The 19,606-nt window shown below is 35.3% G+C and overlaps 1 protein-coding gene across 4 annotated transcripts; it reads right to left on the minus strand.

Annotated features, from left to right (window-relative positions):
• Positions 1-3,502: 3,502 nt before the first annotated feature.
• LOC149082822 (serine/arginine-rich splicing factor x16-like) lies at positions 3,503-19,606 on the minus strand. Of its 4 annotated transcripts, XR_016193196.1 has the most exons (6): positions 19,519-19,606; positions 14,616-14,828; positions 13,911-14,111; positions 10,133-10,623; positions 8,378-8,489; positions 3,503-3,821 (listed from the first exon to the last, which is right to left on the minus strand). XR_016193196.1 is itself a non-coding variant. In XM_089235990.1 (5 exons), exons 2-4 carry the CDS (start codon positions 14,825-14,827, stop codon positions 8,381-8,383), a joined length of 522 nt encoding a protein of 173 aa, XP_089092116.1. In that variant the 5' UTR covers position 14,828; positions 19,519-19,606; the 3' UTR covers positions 3,503-3,821; positions 8,378-8,380. The 4 variants fall into 4 exon arrangements, 2 of the variants coding, with proteins under 2 accessions (XP_089092116.1, XP_089092117.1); XR_016193197.1 differs by lacking the exon at positions 8,378-8,489; XM_089235990.1 differs by lacking the exon at positions 10,133-10,623.

The following is a 19,606-nucleotide window of genomic DNA, read 5'->3' on the forward strand; positions in this document are numbered from 1 at the left end:
AGCTTTTTATTTGCTAGATAACAGCAGGTTTCAAGTTCAATTATTTTTCTTACATGTAATATAATACTGTACTGTATACTAATTTGCATTGTTTTCTAGAAGGCAGTTTTACTGATAAAATTATATTTTTACCCGTTCATTGGTTATGGACAAAAGCATCTAAGAAAGACACCATTTTTTCATGGTGAATGTTGCAAAGTATGAACGTTTAGTCTGAAAACGACTGAGAATTCTACTACATGCACAGTTTTGTCATTTCGCACGGATATCGAAATTCTGTGTGCAGAGAAACAACAGGTCAGTGCAAGGGAAATAGAAGACAATGTGCCCCCATGGGGAAAAAAAGTTAGAGGGCACATTTTATGTAGGAATAAAATTTTCCCTTTTCTCGCGAGCATCTCGATGCACACCATGTCTCCCTCTCTCACCCCCCCCCCTTCCTAGAACCAGGTTCCCCCAGACTAAGATCTTCAGTGGGCCTCCTTTGTAGTGAATTGATAATGTAAAAAAAACATGATAATAAGATTAATCCCGGATCTCCGTGCTAGAGCCTTGTGGAGGTCATGGTGCTCATTTAAACCATTGAAGATGGATGCTTGATTTCGTGCTCAGGAGATATTCACAGACAACTCAATTGGACACCCTACGATTTCATGATTATTCATGATGTGTTATGACTAGTCACAACAGACTACAGTTAGCCTTCGTCAACCAATGTGTGGCCAGACGGATTGAAAGATCATTGAGGTGTGTGTGTATGTATATATATACATATATATATTTTGCAGAAAAAAAAATATAGGCCTATTTCTATATAAACTTAGATATAACTGCACAAAGTACAGTATTTTCAATGCATTATACAGTCGAATCCCGTTTTAACGAATACCGAAATCTCGTTTTAACGAACACTTTTCTAATCCCCCAGATAAACTTAAATAGGAACAATGCATAAAACTGAAATTCCTTTATAACAAAATTTCGTTATAGCGAAGTGATTTCAGCGGTCTCTTGGCGTTCGTTATTACGGGATTCAACTGTATATACAATTGGCACTGGGTTCCCCTGATTAAAAAACGAAGGAACATTTTTTTTTGTATAAAGCCTTGAATTCTATGCTCGACGCTCAAACGTTTTCGTTCCAGAAATAGGCCAATTCGCGAAGTGGTCGGTGATCCCTGGCCAAAGTCCGAAACAATGGACATGATTCGGGATCATCGTCAATTTGGTGCATTTTTTCGTGATAATTATGTCCACGTTAGTTATGGCAACCCATCAAACCGCTATCACGATTGTGGTATATAACCACCTCAGAAAAACTGTTTATATAATTATTTTTTAGTTTTCTCTCAAATTTCAATTTTTTCTCTCGTCACATGTGGATCTAATCCAATATAGCTGCTATATATAGGCATATATCACACGTTGGCGATTTAAAAAAATGTATTTGGGTCCTACCGGGCCGTCTTACATCAGCATATAGAGCTTTGGCCAGGGATTTTCGGCCACTTCACGAAATGGCCGGATCTTGAGGCGATAATATACATTACCGCGCAGATCTTGCAATGTACCTCCTGCAGCAGTTCTAATCCCTTCGTGGGAACCAAACTTTCTTTGTGTTCGTTGAAAATACCGATTCCAGCCAACACCCACTAGAAAACATTGAAAATTCTCTAGTAGGTGCTGTTCCAACTCGGTCCAGTTTTTAAAGAAACTCCAGAATCATTCACACCGTACAAATTACTGAACAACCAATTGCGAATGTTTTCATTGCATGATCCGCTCGTTAATGTATACGCGCCTTTACCAATAAAATCATTTTGTGCAATTCGAAATTACACCAAAACTCTTGGCGAGTTTGCGAAGTGGTCGGCCCTGTCGCGAATTGGCCGCACTTCGGCAGTAACATATACTTTATATCGTTTTGGGCTTTACACTTTACATTTCTTATTAAAATTTCGAGTTTGTGTGTGTTCGTTTTTATTTTAATCAACTCATTAAATATGTGAAATGATAAAAATGTGCAAACTATTAAGCAATAATGCAAGTCGGAAACACATCCAACACAACTGTGCAAGAAACAATCTTGTCAATAGAGTGCTTTTTGTTTAGTTGATGCTAATGGCCGTTTGGTTGTATATATTCGTGATACACAGTGAATCGAGAAACCTGCACCATATTTGTGATACTGAATTGCCACCACGCATTAATTTTATTAGGGGGACCCTCATGTGTGAATAAAAACTCTTTTCCCTACAAAAAAAAAGTTAATCCATGAAATTAATTTGGGCTCAACCTTTCAATTATTATGCATGCGGATTTTTGTTTATATTTTTTGCTTGTAGTTTATTCATCAATGCTGAATTAAATTCGAGAGATTAGAAGAAAAAAGCAGTTAGACGATATGAAAATATGTTTTCTTAATGATTAACAAGATTTGTTTTAATTAATATATAAGTGGTGAGTTAAACTAAAAAAAATCGGATTTCATTTTTTTAAAATCACGATTTTCTTCACACCCTTCTGAAAGGTGACGTCCTCGTATATAAAGGAAACTTGTGCTCTTGCCAGATGGCGACTCACCGAAGTGGTTCAATTTTACTGGAAAATGTGAAAGCTTCTGTTATATTTACTGGGTGGCGCAATACAAAATGTGCGTTATACTACTACTAAACCGTACATCCACCTCGTACGCATTCATTTACGGAATTTCTAACGAATTGGCACCTGCCGGAATTGTTCTGGGTGTATGCATAAGTTATGCATAACCCAAACGTATTTTCGTCGAGTCGACAGTATTATGTTGTAGGTCTGCCTGCTCTCTGTGGAGACTTTTTCAAATGGAAGACAGGCTCGCATTCGCGCCTCGAAGTTGGAAAACCACAGAAAAGCAACTTCAGCCGACCACCACTGCGCTGTCAACGGGGTTCAAGAATTTTCACCCACGACTGCTCCCATTTCTTTCCTCATAAAGGAAATAATTAGTGATCCGCAGGGTGAAAGAGGCCCTCAAATAAAAAATTGGGTGTCTAGCGCTCTATATTACAGTTCACGGAAGGAAAAAAAAAAAATCAAGCGGGTGCTAGAACTCCCAATGCTACCGCAATATTGCACATGTGAACGAGGCTAAAAGGAAAGGGTCTGTAGACCACAAAAGGTTAAGAACCCCTGCTAGACCTTCCGCCACTTTCCAGAAGCTACCAAACGAATTGCAATCTGGCTTTTTAGATGTAGCAACCTTCCAGCATCTTATGTCACTTCTAGACACCGTCCTGCAGCCAAAACTGCACAAAACCAATTTTCTTGAGTGAGACTTCCACTTTCAAGCAAAAAGACAGAGCCTGTCTTCTCCAAAGGTAAAGAACCCCCGCTCTAATATAGTTGGGAATAAAACCCATATTTAAAAATGAAGGAAATTTAATATTTTGCAATCACCTGGTGGAATGTGACTTGACTCTTTAAATCCTACAAAACATTTTTATAACAAAATAACCATTTGTCATTGTTTTTAAAAATGGCATTTTATTGAGTGAACAATGGAAGGTCTACAAATTGACATTGCAAAATGACAACAAAACAGATTCTTGACAAGACTGGATTTCTCACAGCACATAAGCAAAAACAAAATTAAATCAACACAATCGAAGATACAAATAACGAATTGTGAGGCTGTGAAAAGGCCACAAAATAAATCTGAAATTGAGTGTTTGCTTTTACTGTAGATGAGATGCCAACATATAATGACAGTTAATGCACAGCTGAACAAATCTCGCTCTCGTGAGACCAATTACCTTGAATACCTTCCATTGGACTGTGGAGACCTGTGGGAAATAAAGTAGTGTAAATATCTGAACAGTCAAATGTATGCTTTGAAAATCAATTTCAATAGTGTGCATAATTTCTTTGAACTCAATCACTGCTGAGTTAGGGAAGCAATCGATTAAGAAACAATTTTTACTGCACATCTAACCAAAACCCATACATAGAATGTGTAAAACAGAAATTATCTTGCTGACAAGAATTATTAGCATTTTAATCGAGAGAGTATATATTGATGTGTTCAAATCCCCCTCCACATAAAGTATTCTTTGCTTTTAATGCATTGACTTTTATTACAGTAATCTGAAGTCATTTGTAAAATCAGCTTTTGATCAGTTTTAAATTTATATATTATGTGAAGAAATAATCATTTTTACCCAATATGATAATTAAGAGGAAAAACCAAGGAAAAGGACAAATAGCAGAACAAAATCCTGATGCCTAATCCAGACACCATGGGTGTGCAATCTTCAAAAAAAGGGCAAACATCACTGTCAAGCTGATGTGAAAGGTGGGAAATTAGTTACAAAATCTTTGCCCCCCCCCCCTATACAGTAAAAAAATTCTGTACAAGACAGTCTAAATGAAGTTCTAGAAATGCAGGATCTTCCATTTTAAAATCCATAATGAATTGCATTCATTTAAATTTCGCATTGTCGGTTTTTTTTTAAATGATTTCAAATTTTCCATCAAAAACTTCATCTATTCATATTGAGTTTAATGAACCAATTATTTGGTTATTGACAGTTAATGCACACTGATGTTTAATTATTTTTGTTGCACCAGTCATTCTGTACAATGGAAGTGGAAATTAAAATCAAAACCAAAAAAGTTATGCATTCAAGTCTCTCATAAAACTAAAGATTGGTAGGTTCGTTAAATCTTAGCTGTGAGGGGACAACAGTATACAGTTATAATCTTAAGTGAATTTGCAAAATTGATTGCTATGGTACATCTATAAAAACATTTCACTACTAGGAAACAACGCGTGCTTGTAAATAATTTACTTAAAAACTGTTTAATTACTTGAATAATTGTTAACAAAACTTTTTTTGTGATTGACGAACCTTCTTCTAAACATTACAAATAGATCTCACATTAGGTCATAGCGTTTTTTAAATACTTTTAACATTACATACAGGGCATCCATAATTAAAAGACCCTATTTTAAAGTAGTCTACCGGTGAAACCAGTAATCAGAAAATTGAAAATTGTGAAATTTTGTGGATGACTTCATCTAGTGATGGGAATGTGTTTCGGAGGGAGGGTGGGGGGTAAGTTGCACGTCACCCACCAGAGGGCATTTTATTAAATGACACATTTAGGTAAACGTTCACAATTTTAACGATTGTTAAACACTTTTACAATTGATAAAAATTGTTTTTTCGGGTTCGAAGACCGTCGTCCGTTTGAGTTTGTTCTCAACGTTTCCCCAACACTAGTGGTTGGCATCATCAGGAGAATTGATAAACTGGATCAAAGTCAAGTTTTCCGGAGTCTCAGGTTGTATTTATGCACATAAGTGGCTTGAACTACACTATTGTTTTGCGATTGGTCAGTTGATTCTATGGCTGGCAGCGTATTGTAAACAGTTGTTACGCTGGTAGAACCTGATTGGCCGAGAGATGTGGAGTTATCTGATTGGCTGTTGTCATCATTCTGTTGCTGGACCTTGAAGGGGAAGGTTCTTGTTCTTCTGAGAGCTGGTGTCCAGGATCTGCTCAATTTCAAAGTTTCTTCTCTTCTATTATAGCTGTTTTTGTGCTTGTATATTTCAATAGCCTCTCTGTAGATTCGTGGGAAGAAGTGGTCAACAGCGTGCGCTTTACGACAACCACAGTGTACAGTTCAGCAAAACACAGGTAATAGCTAATGTTGACCACTTCTTCCCACGAATCTACAGAGAGGCTATTGAAATATACAAGCACAAAAACAGCTATAATAGAAGAGAAGAAACTTTGAAATTGAGCAGATCCTGGACACCAGCTCTCAGAAGAACAAGAACCTTCCCCTTCAAGGTCCAGCAACAGAATGATGACAACAGCCAATCAGATAACTCCACATCTCTCGGCCAATCAGGTTCTACCAGCATAACAACTGTTTACAATACGCTGCCAGCCATAGAATCAACTGACCAATCGCAAAACAATAGTGTAGTTCAAGCCACTTATGTGCATAAATACAACCTGAGACTCCGGAAAACTTGACTTTGATCCAGTTTATCAATTCTCCTGATGATGCCAACCACTAGTGTTGGGGAAACGTTGAGAACAAACTCAAACGGACGACGGTCTTCGAACCCGAAAAAACAATTTTTATCAAATGATGGCCGCGAAAACCTTATAGACTATTTACTTTTACAATTGTTACTGCAACAAAACATGTTCCACATGATGGCCATCATTTTCACATACCATGTGAAATCGCAAGGTAGCGTGTTCCACAACTGGCCAGTGTGTGCGGGGAAATGTTCAGCATGCGGCCTTAAATGCTGCCTTCAGGGTCAGGCATGTCTTGGATTGTCACGACTTACCAGACATTTCAAATGCCAAAAATCACATGGATTAAAGTCAAGGGAGGCCATAGATTACGGAAGTGCCGGCTGATGACACGTTCTTATGTAAAATGTGTTTTAAGAGCATTCTTAACACTGCAATGTGCGGAAGAGCTCTGTATTTCATAAATTGTGTCTGCAAGGCATTGACGTGCTTGCAGAGTCTGAACAATTTCATTCTGTAACAGCAATGCATATCGCTTCGCAGTGATCGAACATGTCACTGGACCTGTAGAATGTAACTCCTCGTAGAAGTAGGGACAGAGAATAAATGATAATAAATCCACACCCTACCGTCACTTTTGGTGAATGCAACAGCACCTCTAAGATAGCGTGCAGATTTTCTGGCTCCCAAATTTGGCAGTTGTGAGTGTATTGACTGCACCATCTAAGTGAAAATGTGCTTCGTCTGTCCAGAGAATATTCCAAAGACATTCTGAATCGACCTCGACACGAGCTAGAAACTGCAGTGAGAACCGGAGTCGAGCGTCATAATCATGTGGAAGCAACCACTGCACAAGTGAAAGTTTGCGCGAATATCGGAAGATATTCCACATAATCTTACAGATAGTTGACATGACCTATCCAACGCCTGACACTACGCCCTTCAACCTGAAACGATACCTTTTGTACTGAGTCTGTAGAAACAGGTTTTCCTCCTCTTAAAGGATGAACAGCTAACAATCCTGGGGTTTCAAATTTTGGTATCGTACTAGGTTTTTAGCATTCATTGGACCTTTTTGAATTCTCTTCCAAGTCTGATATTTCCATAGAGCAGTTACTGCGGAATTGCTGTTTTTAGGAACAATTTCTCCAAGTGCAATCTTGTAAACTTAGCGTCATAGTCAGCAGCAAACACACTGAGAAACAAGATCTCTGGAAATGTTTCTAGGTTTTATAACAGCTGCTACGTGACATCACAAATTTACATGCTTACTACAAATATTCAAAGGGGCGTAACTAATTTCTTCCCCAGAAACAAATTCCCATCACTTCATGAAGTTCTCTACAAAATTTCACATTTTTCTGATGACTGGTTTTGCCTGTAGGCTACTTTAAAATAGGGTCTGTTAATTATGGACGCTCTCTCTATAATACCACAGTCAATATCAGTGGATAGTTGAGACACACAAAAGCAAGTAATGAGTATACAGGTAGAACCTTGACTAACCCTTGAACAGTGTAAATAGTCAGAAATACAAGTATTCTTTTGGGGGGGGGGGGAATTCTCACTCCATGGTATTGCAAATCATCCTGAACTGATTAAGCAGCTTACTAAGCTCTCATCAACTATTGCCCATGGCAGCAGTTTGAGAATTAGTGTATCAAGAGTCAATTTTGATAACTAAGTTCTCTATAAATGAAAACGGTTTCCGGAAATGTGAAAAATAAGTGACAACCACAGAAAAATTCATTGACAAAAAACTAACTGAACTTTGACACACAAAGGTAAATATACATACAAAAAAAAATCTCAAATAACCAGTTTGATAGGTCAACCATCATGAAAACCGCCACAGTGAAAGGTATGTATGACCAACAGGACTTGATCTAGCCATATACCTCAGTTAATCAAGGTTCTACTGTATACATAAAGTCTAAGTGTCCTACCACAAGAACCTAACCAATTTATTTATTCATGTCATATGTTCATTATTATAATCATTTTCAGAATAACTCTTGAATTTTCTTTTGAAAAAAAAAAATCAACTTTTATTCTATAAACACTGACATCATTTTCTTACTAAAATTTTCTGTTGACTTAACAAGGCAAAAGTGAACAGCATTTAATAAGTATACTCTCCCTGTTCAATTAATCAGTGATTTTTATTCTGCCCCTTATTTTACATATGTATCTATAGCACAATATTTTCAATAGCAAAAAAAAATTAACAGAAAAAAAATACAAATGAGCGTAGACCAACCAAGAAATAGAAAAAAGGTGTTTTTTTTTCATCTTGATGTCAGAAACCTCATTTCTTACTAAACATGACTAGTACTTACGGATCAATTTCGAGAACCAGAGCGACTTCTTGAATTACGTGTGCCCTTCTCGGGACTAGCGGAATGAGACCCACTCCTGGTTTGCTGCGGGGAGCGGGAGCGAGATCTCGACCTATATTGTTTTAAAAGGGTGGAAAAGAGACAGAAAGAAGGAAAAAAAATACTTCAGGGTTTATGGGTCAGTGCAGACCAAATCGCTCTGGTTCTACCAACTTTCATACAATTCATAGCGAAAAAAATCAACATCACTGAAGTGTTAATGGAAAGATTGTATGAAAGTTATTAGAATATGTAGACAAGTTAAATAATCATAAAAAAGATACAGATTTTGACTTTCACATGCTGTTATAAAATAAACATGAAGTTCTAGTTTCTGCAAATGTGAAAATTTCAAATAACGGATGTTGAAGTTTCTTACCAGTCCATCTAATATTGTACATCACTCACCTGTTTTGTGATGCAATGTAATGTCATCTCAGTAAAAATTAAACCTTCAATCATTGATATTAAATGTAATCATAGGTTACCATATGTTCATAAGTGTTCTATCAATTAGATGAAATGGGGAAATCTATGGAATACATTTTGCAAAAAATTGTAACATGAGCTTGCCTCAGGGTTCTTGCTAGCGTTCTGATTTTAAAAATTGTTCATCTCAGCAAAAAGTCACCAAATGGGATAAAAAGTTAGCCAAATTGACACTTTTTGTAATAAAAGCCAATGGGCAGTTATTTGACAATCTATTTTTTGTCAACTCGTCAAATGAAACATTCCCAAGATTTGGCAGAATGGCAATCAGTAGCAGGAACTGACCAGATTTTAATCGAGTAATATTTGTTTCATGTGTTACCCTAGAATTCACTTGCCACAATCTGAATAATACGAGCGTAAAAGTTTACTATATAAACATTGCTACGCGAAAAATTTAATACAGATCTCTCTGGGCGATTTCCTTGTTAATTAATTATGCATGAGAATGTCACAGGATTTTTGGAGAAAATTCATGGAATCTTAATTACTATGTGTGGATTAAAAGACAAAAGACTAACAGGTCAATCTTCACAATTGTCGCACATGCAGGCATCAACATAATTATACCTGACAGAATGGTTATGAAACAGATCATTCTTTTACATTTTGATAATTAATGCTTAGAAGTATGTAAAACTTCAATATTTATGAAAACATGCAAGTGAAATAGCATTTAGTTTATCCTCTAACCTAGGAAATACCAAATTTTTACATTTACTGCACCCACAGGAACGAGATTAATGAGATTAGAATTCCACTCATCTCATGACACCATTGCTCAATTCCCAAAGTTTGACAGCAGCCCCCTTAAGAGCAATTTCACTCGGAAAATTTAACAACCCTATGCTTCAACTTCTGAAATTATGTTTATAAACTGGAAAAGAAATATTGCATTAGGTTAACCTCCCATCTTCCCAAGCATTCAAAGTTTTCTTTTATAAAAAAAAATCATTACTCATTTTAATAAAAATACCATCAAGTATATGAATGCTAAGCTACCTACAGATTTAATTAGTGAATTTTTTAATTACTTATTTTTTCTAATGATGCAGTGAAAACATTTCACCATTTTAGCTGTAAAAAAATCTAGCTATTCTATTTCTATACAGGATTTTTAAAACATTTCTAATTTGTTCGCTTCAGATATTAAAAAAAACCAAAAAACAATCTCATAACTCGTCAATGAGTAAAAACTTTTAAAACAAAGGAAAACCATGCACAAACCTTCTCTGCGATTTAATTTGGAACTTAAAGGTGCAAGAGGATAGTGATCATTTTTATTGAAGGATAGAGACGAGAAGTGTAGAGTTGATGCTAAGGTAAAGGTAGACTATTGAAGATTTTGAAGTAACGCCTGAAGTGGTAACTCCATCGTGCGAGTCGGCAAAAAACCCATGTCTGCCTGCAGAGAACGGCAATTGTGAAGTGTGAACAGTAGACTAGTTGTGTTGCTACAGTGCTGATTCAGATGTGCAAAGCCGATCACACTCGTGAGAGAAGCTGACCAATGTCGCTCGGTGTGAAGTTTTGCCGAACTTGGTATACTTGCGACAAAACCACATCTGCTGAAAACGGCATAGTGCAGTGTGGAGGTGATTTGTAGGTCCCTAGGAAATGCTGATTCAATGGCTGATCATATTCGTAAGAGTAGTCAACCAAAGTCACTCAGAATGATAGTAGTGTAGAGTTTTAGTAGACATGTGAGGCTGTTTAGCCTATAAAAGTTACATAAATTAGTTTGTTACATGAATAATGCCACAAATGACGGCAAAGCAACAAAAATTTGATTAAAAATCAAATACAATGTCCAACCCAACACCACAACCTACCTGTAAGGAATTTAAAAATATGTCTAACCTTCACTAAGAAAACATTTTTAAGTGCATTATAAGAATTAAAAGAAAATAAAACAATGAATGGATCACAAAAAAAAAACCTGTAATCTAATTATCCCATCTACTTTGTTTTAGAAATTGATCACTTTACCCCAAGAAAAAATTTGAATAATACCAGCGAAGTTACTACAGCATATAAAATACAGAACTTTCCCAGAAAAGTATGCATAAGAAATTAACAACTCGTATGTTAATCCTTCACGCTCTGTGAAAGAATGTTTTTTTAATAGTGACTTCACTTGACACACATGCAAGTCTATTTCTGTTTAATTTGAGCAAATATAAATTTTTCTCCCCAACAAAAAATATAACTAAAATACACATTTACATTCCAAATTTTGAAAGTAGCTAGTACTATCATTTGCAATACACCCCCTCTCCTATTGTATGTGAGAAAAATAAAAACAATTAATAGAGGGATAGCATTCTGAAATAAAATGAAGGCATAACTTATCCCCACCTTACTACCATCATGGATATATATCAAATCAACCATCATTTAAACGAATGGTCATTAATAGAGAAAATTTGACAACTATTTGCACAGACATGTGCAACTGTATGGGGGGGGAAGATTGGCAAATTAAAAAATGATTGGCAAATTAAAAAAATATTTTGAAAGATAAAGGGTGACCAGGATAATATGTGAACTCAACCATGCACAGTGCATGAAAAAAAGTTTCTACATGTATAATCAATAATGTGAAGCTTATTCATTTCTTGAACATAGAAAGTCACAAAAAAGATCAAATGCAGAATCAACTTCATTATATTTTGAATATTAATTTCAATATTCAAAGTTTTCTGGTCTCTACAGCATGCAATTACACATAAGTGATGTTTTATATCCATTTTTCATACCTAAGTGATCTCTTAAGCCTAGATTGGATTTGTACACTGAGGCTTTTGTATGACGGCTAAAACCATCAATAGACTAAAAAAGACTAAGGTAGTTTTTAGTTTGACAATCTACTTAAAATGAATGGCATCACTGATGCAGTACAGTGCACTAGCCGTTAAAACCCAGAACTATCAAAAGTGTCACTTTTCATTCCAAAATTAGACATCCTGTCCTTTTACATGATGATTTAGAGATAAAATTGAGTTCAAGAAATAATTTTTTTCTATGATTTCCCACAAATGGAGCATTGGCGCTTGGAGAGAGGTGAAAGCGGAAACTGATGCTACCTGTAAGTTACACTTCTGGTGATTGTTTATTTATGGAATATTGTTATATTAACCATTTAAAGGCCAATGTTCCATAAATGGAACATAGTTTCTATTTTTATTTACAAAAATATCAGATAAAAATTGATTCAAACATTTCCAGTTTTTTATCATTATATAGAGGAGAGTTCAAAGTATTTTTTGAAATAAATTTGGAAACTTCAGGCTGATAAACATTTTTGACAGGATTTTACAATTTGACATTTTCTGGGCATTTTTTTCCCATTTCGATTAAAATTTGCCAAAATTTCAATTTTGAGTAAATTGAAAATTATTGTGTTTCTACCACTTAATATATCAAAGTAAAGCAATTAGTTTCTTTGTACTGTTAAACGTTAAAGAGCTACACACGTTCAAAAATGCACGTTCCATTTATGGAACATTGGCCTTTTAAGAGCGATTCTAGGGATATCGAATGTGTAGTGGTTACTTCGATTTTCCCGCTCGAACCTCAGATTGGTTGCCATCATGACATGTATATAGGGGCTAATTCTGGGTAACATGACAGAGGAATGTGCTCTGGGATGGATTGTTTATTTTGGGTGAGTAAATGTTCAAAACAGTTGTGAACAATCCAAAAAAAATTATTGCACGAGATAAAAAAAAACTTCTTTTAAGAATCCGAGCAAAACTTCAGTTCTGGATTCCATTGGAAAAGATTTGCCACATGACTATTATAGCATGTTGGATAGTTCATTCAGAGTTGCGAGAAGCAGATCGTATTTTACATTTGGAATTCTGAAGAAAAGTAACAATGAACCTTCTACGAATGAAGGTGTTAATTATTCATCAATTTCCATGTTTTCAAATGAAAAAAAAATGTCAGGTCATCTGATGGTCATTATATTGCGTGTCACACAAGGACAGTGTGCAGTTTGCCAAAAATGTGTATAAATGCTACCAATATTACAAACGGGGTCCATCAAATATATACATTTTCTTTCCTCACTGAAATTAGAAAAAATTTCGAATTTTTTGTGAACTCATATTTATGTTAAAAAAGCCAGTTATGTGTTACGAACTTGAATTTGTAATAGAAAATGGAAAATTTTGTGTGATAACTGTACTCCAAAAATAAATAATCATGAGAATATAGGCGATACCACTTTCCGCTTTCACCTCTCCAAGTGGCAATGTTCCATTTATGGAACATCGTGAAAAACAAAGAAAAAAATTTTTCTTTTTTTTTCCAATTTCAAAATTGATCTATATATAGGAATGCAAAAGGACCCGGAATTCCAAATTTGAAAACAATAAGTGACTTCGTTCATAGTTCGGCCTTTAAACGGTTAAACACCTTTCTACTTCATATCACCAAATCACAACACGTGCCTGTTTTATTCACCGTACAAAAAAAATTTACTAACAATTCATGATTTATTCCTAATGCCTGTGATAGGATGTAAGCACTTTGGATGCCTATTTTTCATTTGGCTAACTTATTTTGGCATACAGCACACCATTCTCTCACATTGTACACAATATAATATCCATCAGGGGATGCGCTTCTGTCACAGCAGGGGTTTCAAAATGTCCTTTATCTGTATGAAGATTAATCACTTCTTTTTCAAATTCCATAACAAAAATTTCAAGAAAAATAGGTAAAATATTAATTTTCAAACCCAGGAGAGGTGATGTCACTACTGTCTGTGGTTTCACTGTAAACAACTACATAACTGACAAGCCCTTACCCCATCAGACAAATTTTGGTATATCTAATTATGTAAAAGTGTGAGTAGTACATGGCCAGATATTCAAAATGGTGAAAAAGAACCTAACTTCATCTGCTCAGTATATTTAAATACCAAAAACCAATTGATGGTACTATATTGATTAAGTGAATTTCTCGTACAAAGTAATAAATGTCAAACTTATTTTACCTTGAACGACCACGGCGTCCACCGCCGCCACTTCCACGATCCTTGCAATCTCGAGCAAAGTGACCTCGTTCCCCACATTCATAACATCGTTCATCCGAATTATTTCGTCGTGGTCCTCCACCACCACCGCCTCCTCCGCCACCACTTGATCTAGACTTTCCACTAGATAGTTCAACTCTTACTCGCCGTCCACACAGGAATCTATAGAATTTTGAGTATAATTGAGAAATTTAAAGAGAAAACATTAAAAAACCAAGCAAAACAATCATTTATAACGAATGGCCTAATAAAATTTTTAACCCTAAAAGGTTTATCCAAGGTTTCTCACTATGCTTTTTTGTTTTGTTTCTATTTTTTTGACTAATGCAACTATGTTTGTTGTGCTGAAACTAATTATGCAATGCTACAAAAACCCACTTAAGTTCGATTTTTCAAGTGGAAATAATTCGATATCGGAAAAATGTAATCCTATCCAATGCATTCTGCTACACATATAACGTCAGGAGTCAACAGGTACAGGAGTTACATAATTTAAGGGAGTGCACCACATCACTGGACTACTGAACCATTTATGCTTGGCAGATTTTTTTTCTCATAGATTGTGATGTTTTCTCAAGCACAGAAATAGAAAAGGAAAACTGATGAGCAAGAAAACTTAATGAAAATACATTTACAAGATTATTCCATATAAATGAACAAACTCACTTTCCATCCATAGATCTAACTGCATCTCTAGCATCTCTGGGATCCTCAAATTCCACGAAGGCAAATCCAGGAGGGTTACGAGCTACCCAAACATTACGAAGAGGTCCATAACAGCCAAAGACATCTTCCAACTCGTGCCTAGTTCCATTGTTGCCTAACTCTCCCACATAAACTTTACAGTCCAGAGGAGTGGTTCCACGAAATCTCGACATGCTGTAAAATTACAAATGAAATTAGCCAGATTAGACAATATAATAAACCTGTGTTTGGGGGAACTGCTGTGTTTTGGGGGGAATATTAGTTGATATTTATTCTCATTATATTGCTAATAAAAAATAATATTTATGTTACAATAATGAAAGAGTATACAATAATGAAATGGTTATAATTGACTATATATATTTGGTACTGTATTTTTTGAAGAAAAGTGTTTGGACAGATTCAGCAAGGTTTTGGACAAGCACTGTCCTAAATACAAGTACCTGCTTCATAATCATACAAGAAAAATAAAATGTGAAGTAGAAATAACATTTATAACAAACTAGAAGTTGAAAACAGTGTTTATTTAAACAGTTATACGAGTGATATTAATTTACTATCAGATTTCCAGCTTAGAACCATCAATTTGGTGAAACAATCAACTTAGAAAAAAAACCAAATGACACCTTTTTGAAATATTTTTGATTTAGTTTTATTTTCTGCTAGCATTTTTTTTTTAATATGTTAGTATCGTGGAAAAAAACCAAAAGGTTTCCACAGAACATTTTGAAATTTGGAAGTTTCAGACAGTTTATCCGCGTGTCCTGTTTAAAACCAGTTTTTGACGTCCATAACCTGATTACATGCAATTGATGTGTGTATTTTCAATAGAAATTTTTTATATTGCAAAGCAATATTTGAGGTTTTTGACGTTGACAGTTTAAACCATCAAAAACCTGGCAACCCTGGTTTTGTCAACCCCTGTTCTAGCATCATGCTACAGTAGTTACAGGGCGGTTATAAAATACAAATAATCAGCAAATATTACAGAACAGCTATAATATGATTTGCCGCCAATCTTGGAGACTTTTTAGTTGGCAACTTTTTTCCAGCGATAAGTTGCTATCGTTGGCACGCTCTGGTTTGTTGTTGTTCTGCTGGGTTGTCGTTGTTCCAGAATATTCGAAGAATTCTGCGAGGCAGTGGCGCTGGTGGTTGTTTTTCCGTGTTCCTAGCATGTCTTTCAAACGGGTTTTACTGCCATTTTCAAACTGGTTTTCTCTTTTTTCCATTCTATGCTCTGTTTTTTTCTTCCAAATGACTTCACCTTACAGCCGCAGCGTTTTGAAAAACCGTTGGGATAGTTCATATTTTCTCTTCCTTCCGTATATACGATGTAGTGTGTGCGTCGGATTAATTGGAATTATTTTGGATATATTTTCCCTCAGGTTGTACCTTTAATATTTTCCAATATTTATTCTTTTCCACATGCAGGATGCCCCTGCATCATTATTTTATTTATTTATTTTACCGTTGTTTATTTATAAGAACCCGGATTCCAGAAAAGAGAGTCCGGGTTTTAATTTATAATACATAGAATATATTTATTTATACAACATGCAGGACCGTTGTTTATTTATAAGAACCCGGATTCCCGGAAAGAGAGTCCGGGTTTTAATTTATAATTATTTTTTTATTATAATTATGCTTGTTGGTTTTAGCATTTTTATGCTCGCTCAATTCAGCTGTTATTTACGTTTCCATTTCTCTTGTGTTTCATGATATTTTTCATATTGTTTTCTATGCTGGCGATTTTTTTTTTCGGCGCTCGTAATGTGTCTAACGGCCTTGGCGACTTCTGATAGAGTTGTTGGACATATTTGGCGCCGAAAATCGCCAACCTTTCCCCTATACCGAAGCTGTTCCATTGGATTATTTATTGGATATTATCATCTCTGAAGTTGTGTCCAGGTTATACATTTTTATTATTAGAGACTTATGCCCTGATCAGCTTATTTTAAATAGATTCTGGGTTATTTTTTTAAGAAATTTAACTATACAACAGGAGGGACTGTTCTGATGAATTTCTTTGAGTCAGTTTATTTAGTTTAAAATGTTCCATTTTTAATCTCGATACATCATGTTTTGATGATTAGGCCACGATAACACTATAAAAGTTTTATAAACGATCTTTTATGAAACTTGAAAAATTCAACCAATAAGCGCATCAGTTGCATTCAAGCAAATACAACCGGTGATCTTATTGGTCAAATTTTTCAAGTTTATCAAAGAGCTTTTACAAAACTTTTATAATGTAATCCTAGGCCTTAGTCCAGAAAGTGGTATTTTTCATTAACAATTATTATGCTTGGTTTCTGTTGTTTCCTTTGCTGTCAACTTTTTTTGGCATCTACAGCCTTGGTGACTTTTTATTGGCAGCGAATTATACTATAGCTGTCCCAATATACAAGTCACAAGCGGCCGCAAAAATCAACTAATGCAAATGAAATTTCAAATCTAGGTGTTTTAAAAATATACACTCCAGAATGAAGAGAACAAAAACTCATGGTTACGGTAACTGAAATAAAATTTTAAAAAAAAATTTAAATGTCAAGACTCACTTTTATGCACTGCTAAATGATCAGCATGGTAAAAAACCATGAATGGTAATACAATGGTACCTGCAGCACTATAAATGCAGGTGCAGGACGCAGATAAAAATCAAAAGGGGTTGGTGTGCTAACCCTGAGGTGAAACTTCTGGCTGCAGAAATGTGATATGCATCAGTTGTTTTCACACGTTTCTTAGTCTGCGCCTAGCACCAGCGTTTATCATGCTACAGGGACCATTATGATGTCATTTATGGTTTTTTAAATGCGCCAATCACTTTCCAGTACATAAAAGTGAATGTTGTCTTCTGAATTTTTCTAAAATTTTATTGCTGTAACTATGATATCTATATTTTTAACTCGAATTTCATTTCACCATCTCGAATTTCATTTACATTAATTGATTGTCACTAGACGACTCGTACATTGGCGAAATTATACAATAAAACCTGTATGAAACAGAACATCGAGTTTAAAATAATATATTTGTTTTATAATGGTGCAAATCAAATCACTATTTATTGAACAGACTATATTTTGATTCCATTTACGACTGGTTTCTGTCTCCTACAGTTTCCATCTTAGCAAGGTTTCACTGTATATAATTTTCCTATGTTAAAAGAAACTGTCGTGAAATCAGGAAATTTTGTGGTCATTCTTAACCTGGATTTTCCTAACCCATTTTTCGGTACTGTGTTCAGAGTGATAACTAATTGGTTACGAAACTTAAAAGGCAGGTTTCCAACCAGCATTTAAAGATTCTTCATTGTATTAACATTTCATAAGTAGGATTGCCCCAAATTTGATTATTCTTTTTGCCCACTGATAAACGTGCATTTGAGCTCTTTCGAAACTTTTATTGGTGACGATGTTTTCCAAGCGAGCATGCTACCTGCCAGGGTTTAAGCTACGGTCTCATTTTTTGCAAAATACGAAAAAGTCGTAGAATGCGAAAAAAGTAGTAGCCACTTTTGCAAAAATACATACAGGAGGTATGCAATGAGTACACATCCAACTATCAATCATTATATTAGGGGTCATTCAAGTAGTAATGGGGGGGGGGGGGGTTGAAGGTTTCAACCACCCTTTTTGAAAATAGAATATGTCATAAGCTGCTGACTAAATTTTGCTGGCAAGGGGGAGGGGATCAAAAATATCTAAAAATCTGCTGACATAATACTTGAATGGCCCCTTAACATCGTAGCATTTAACTAAAGCTTTTCCTCCCATTTTCGCTTTTTTGCGAAAGGAATTTTTTTATCCAGCTCAAACCCTGCTACCCGCATTTTATTGCCATTTTGATTTCTTATTACCACCATTGTTCTAGGTCTCATGTTCATCATTTTTTTATGGACAATCATTCTTCAATGAGACGAAAACACTTCACTTTTAGACCAAATTCTGTGTGACCTGTAAAAGAAATTATAGGTTCTTGCCCAAAATGTGACGCTAGCATATGGTTTTGAGCACCGATGACACCAAGATAATTAGTTAGCATTGGGCTGCCGTAATAGAAACACAAATTTCCATTTGTAATAAGTTGGTGTGAATCCTGTAGCCAATACTTCCTTTACTGGCTCCAGAATGTTTCTATGTTCTACTTTGAAAGAATTGCGAAATTTATTTTAAGAATCTTAGCCATTTTAAACGCTGCACACACTAAATTTGCTCTTGGGGGGAAAAAACCTAGCTTTAGACTCTGATTTAGTAATCACAGAAAATTGTAGGTGTCAAATACAAAATTTAACATTACATTGTTATTATAATAATTATTTTATATGCCATTGTGAATTGCCAACATGGATATGTCAAGAACTGATAGGGCCATCTTGTAACATGCCCTTCCACGTCTCAATGAGGTAGTTTCCTACAATATTGCCCCGGGGGGAAAAAAAAAACGCTTTACACAGGGGCCTGTGAGGCTGCCAAAGCGGTCCTTTGAATAGTGCCATAATCAACACCATTTCCAGTTGTGAGAGTTATCTTAGTGAATTCAGTTTTCTCATTATGTAAAAATTCATATTTTTAATTTAAGCTTCATGCACTTTGAAACCCAACGATATATATAGTCTACGCAAAAGAATAATATATACTAACTAGCCATGCGCCTACCCCAACAACAGCACTAATGCATTATCAAAATACATATCAAATACACGAAAAATTTACAACGCATATCAATTTCGAAACCACACCTGCTTACGCATGTCACATATGCAATCAATAAAGATTAATAACTGAAATAGTATACTCAAAAAGATAAACAATGTAATACAAATAATAAAAGAATGAATTAAAATACATAATCAACGTACATTGAACTCAAACAGATATTTAAACTTCACGTAAACTCGTGTCTCGACAACAGGAGAAAAAAAGGGTGAAGACGCAAACACACTTCTT

The sequence above is a fragment of the Pholcus phalangioides genome, unplaced genomic scaffold (assembly GCF_987345545.1).
Source record: "Pholcus phalangioides strain wild (caught in Gottingen) unplaced genomic scaffold, Ppha-v1.0 ptg000009l_1, whole genome shotgun sequence".
Lineage (NCBI taxonomy): Eukaryota > Metazoa > Arthropoda > Arachnida > Araneae > Pholcidae > Pholcus > Pholcus phalangioides.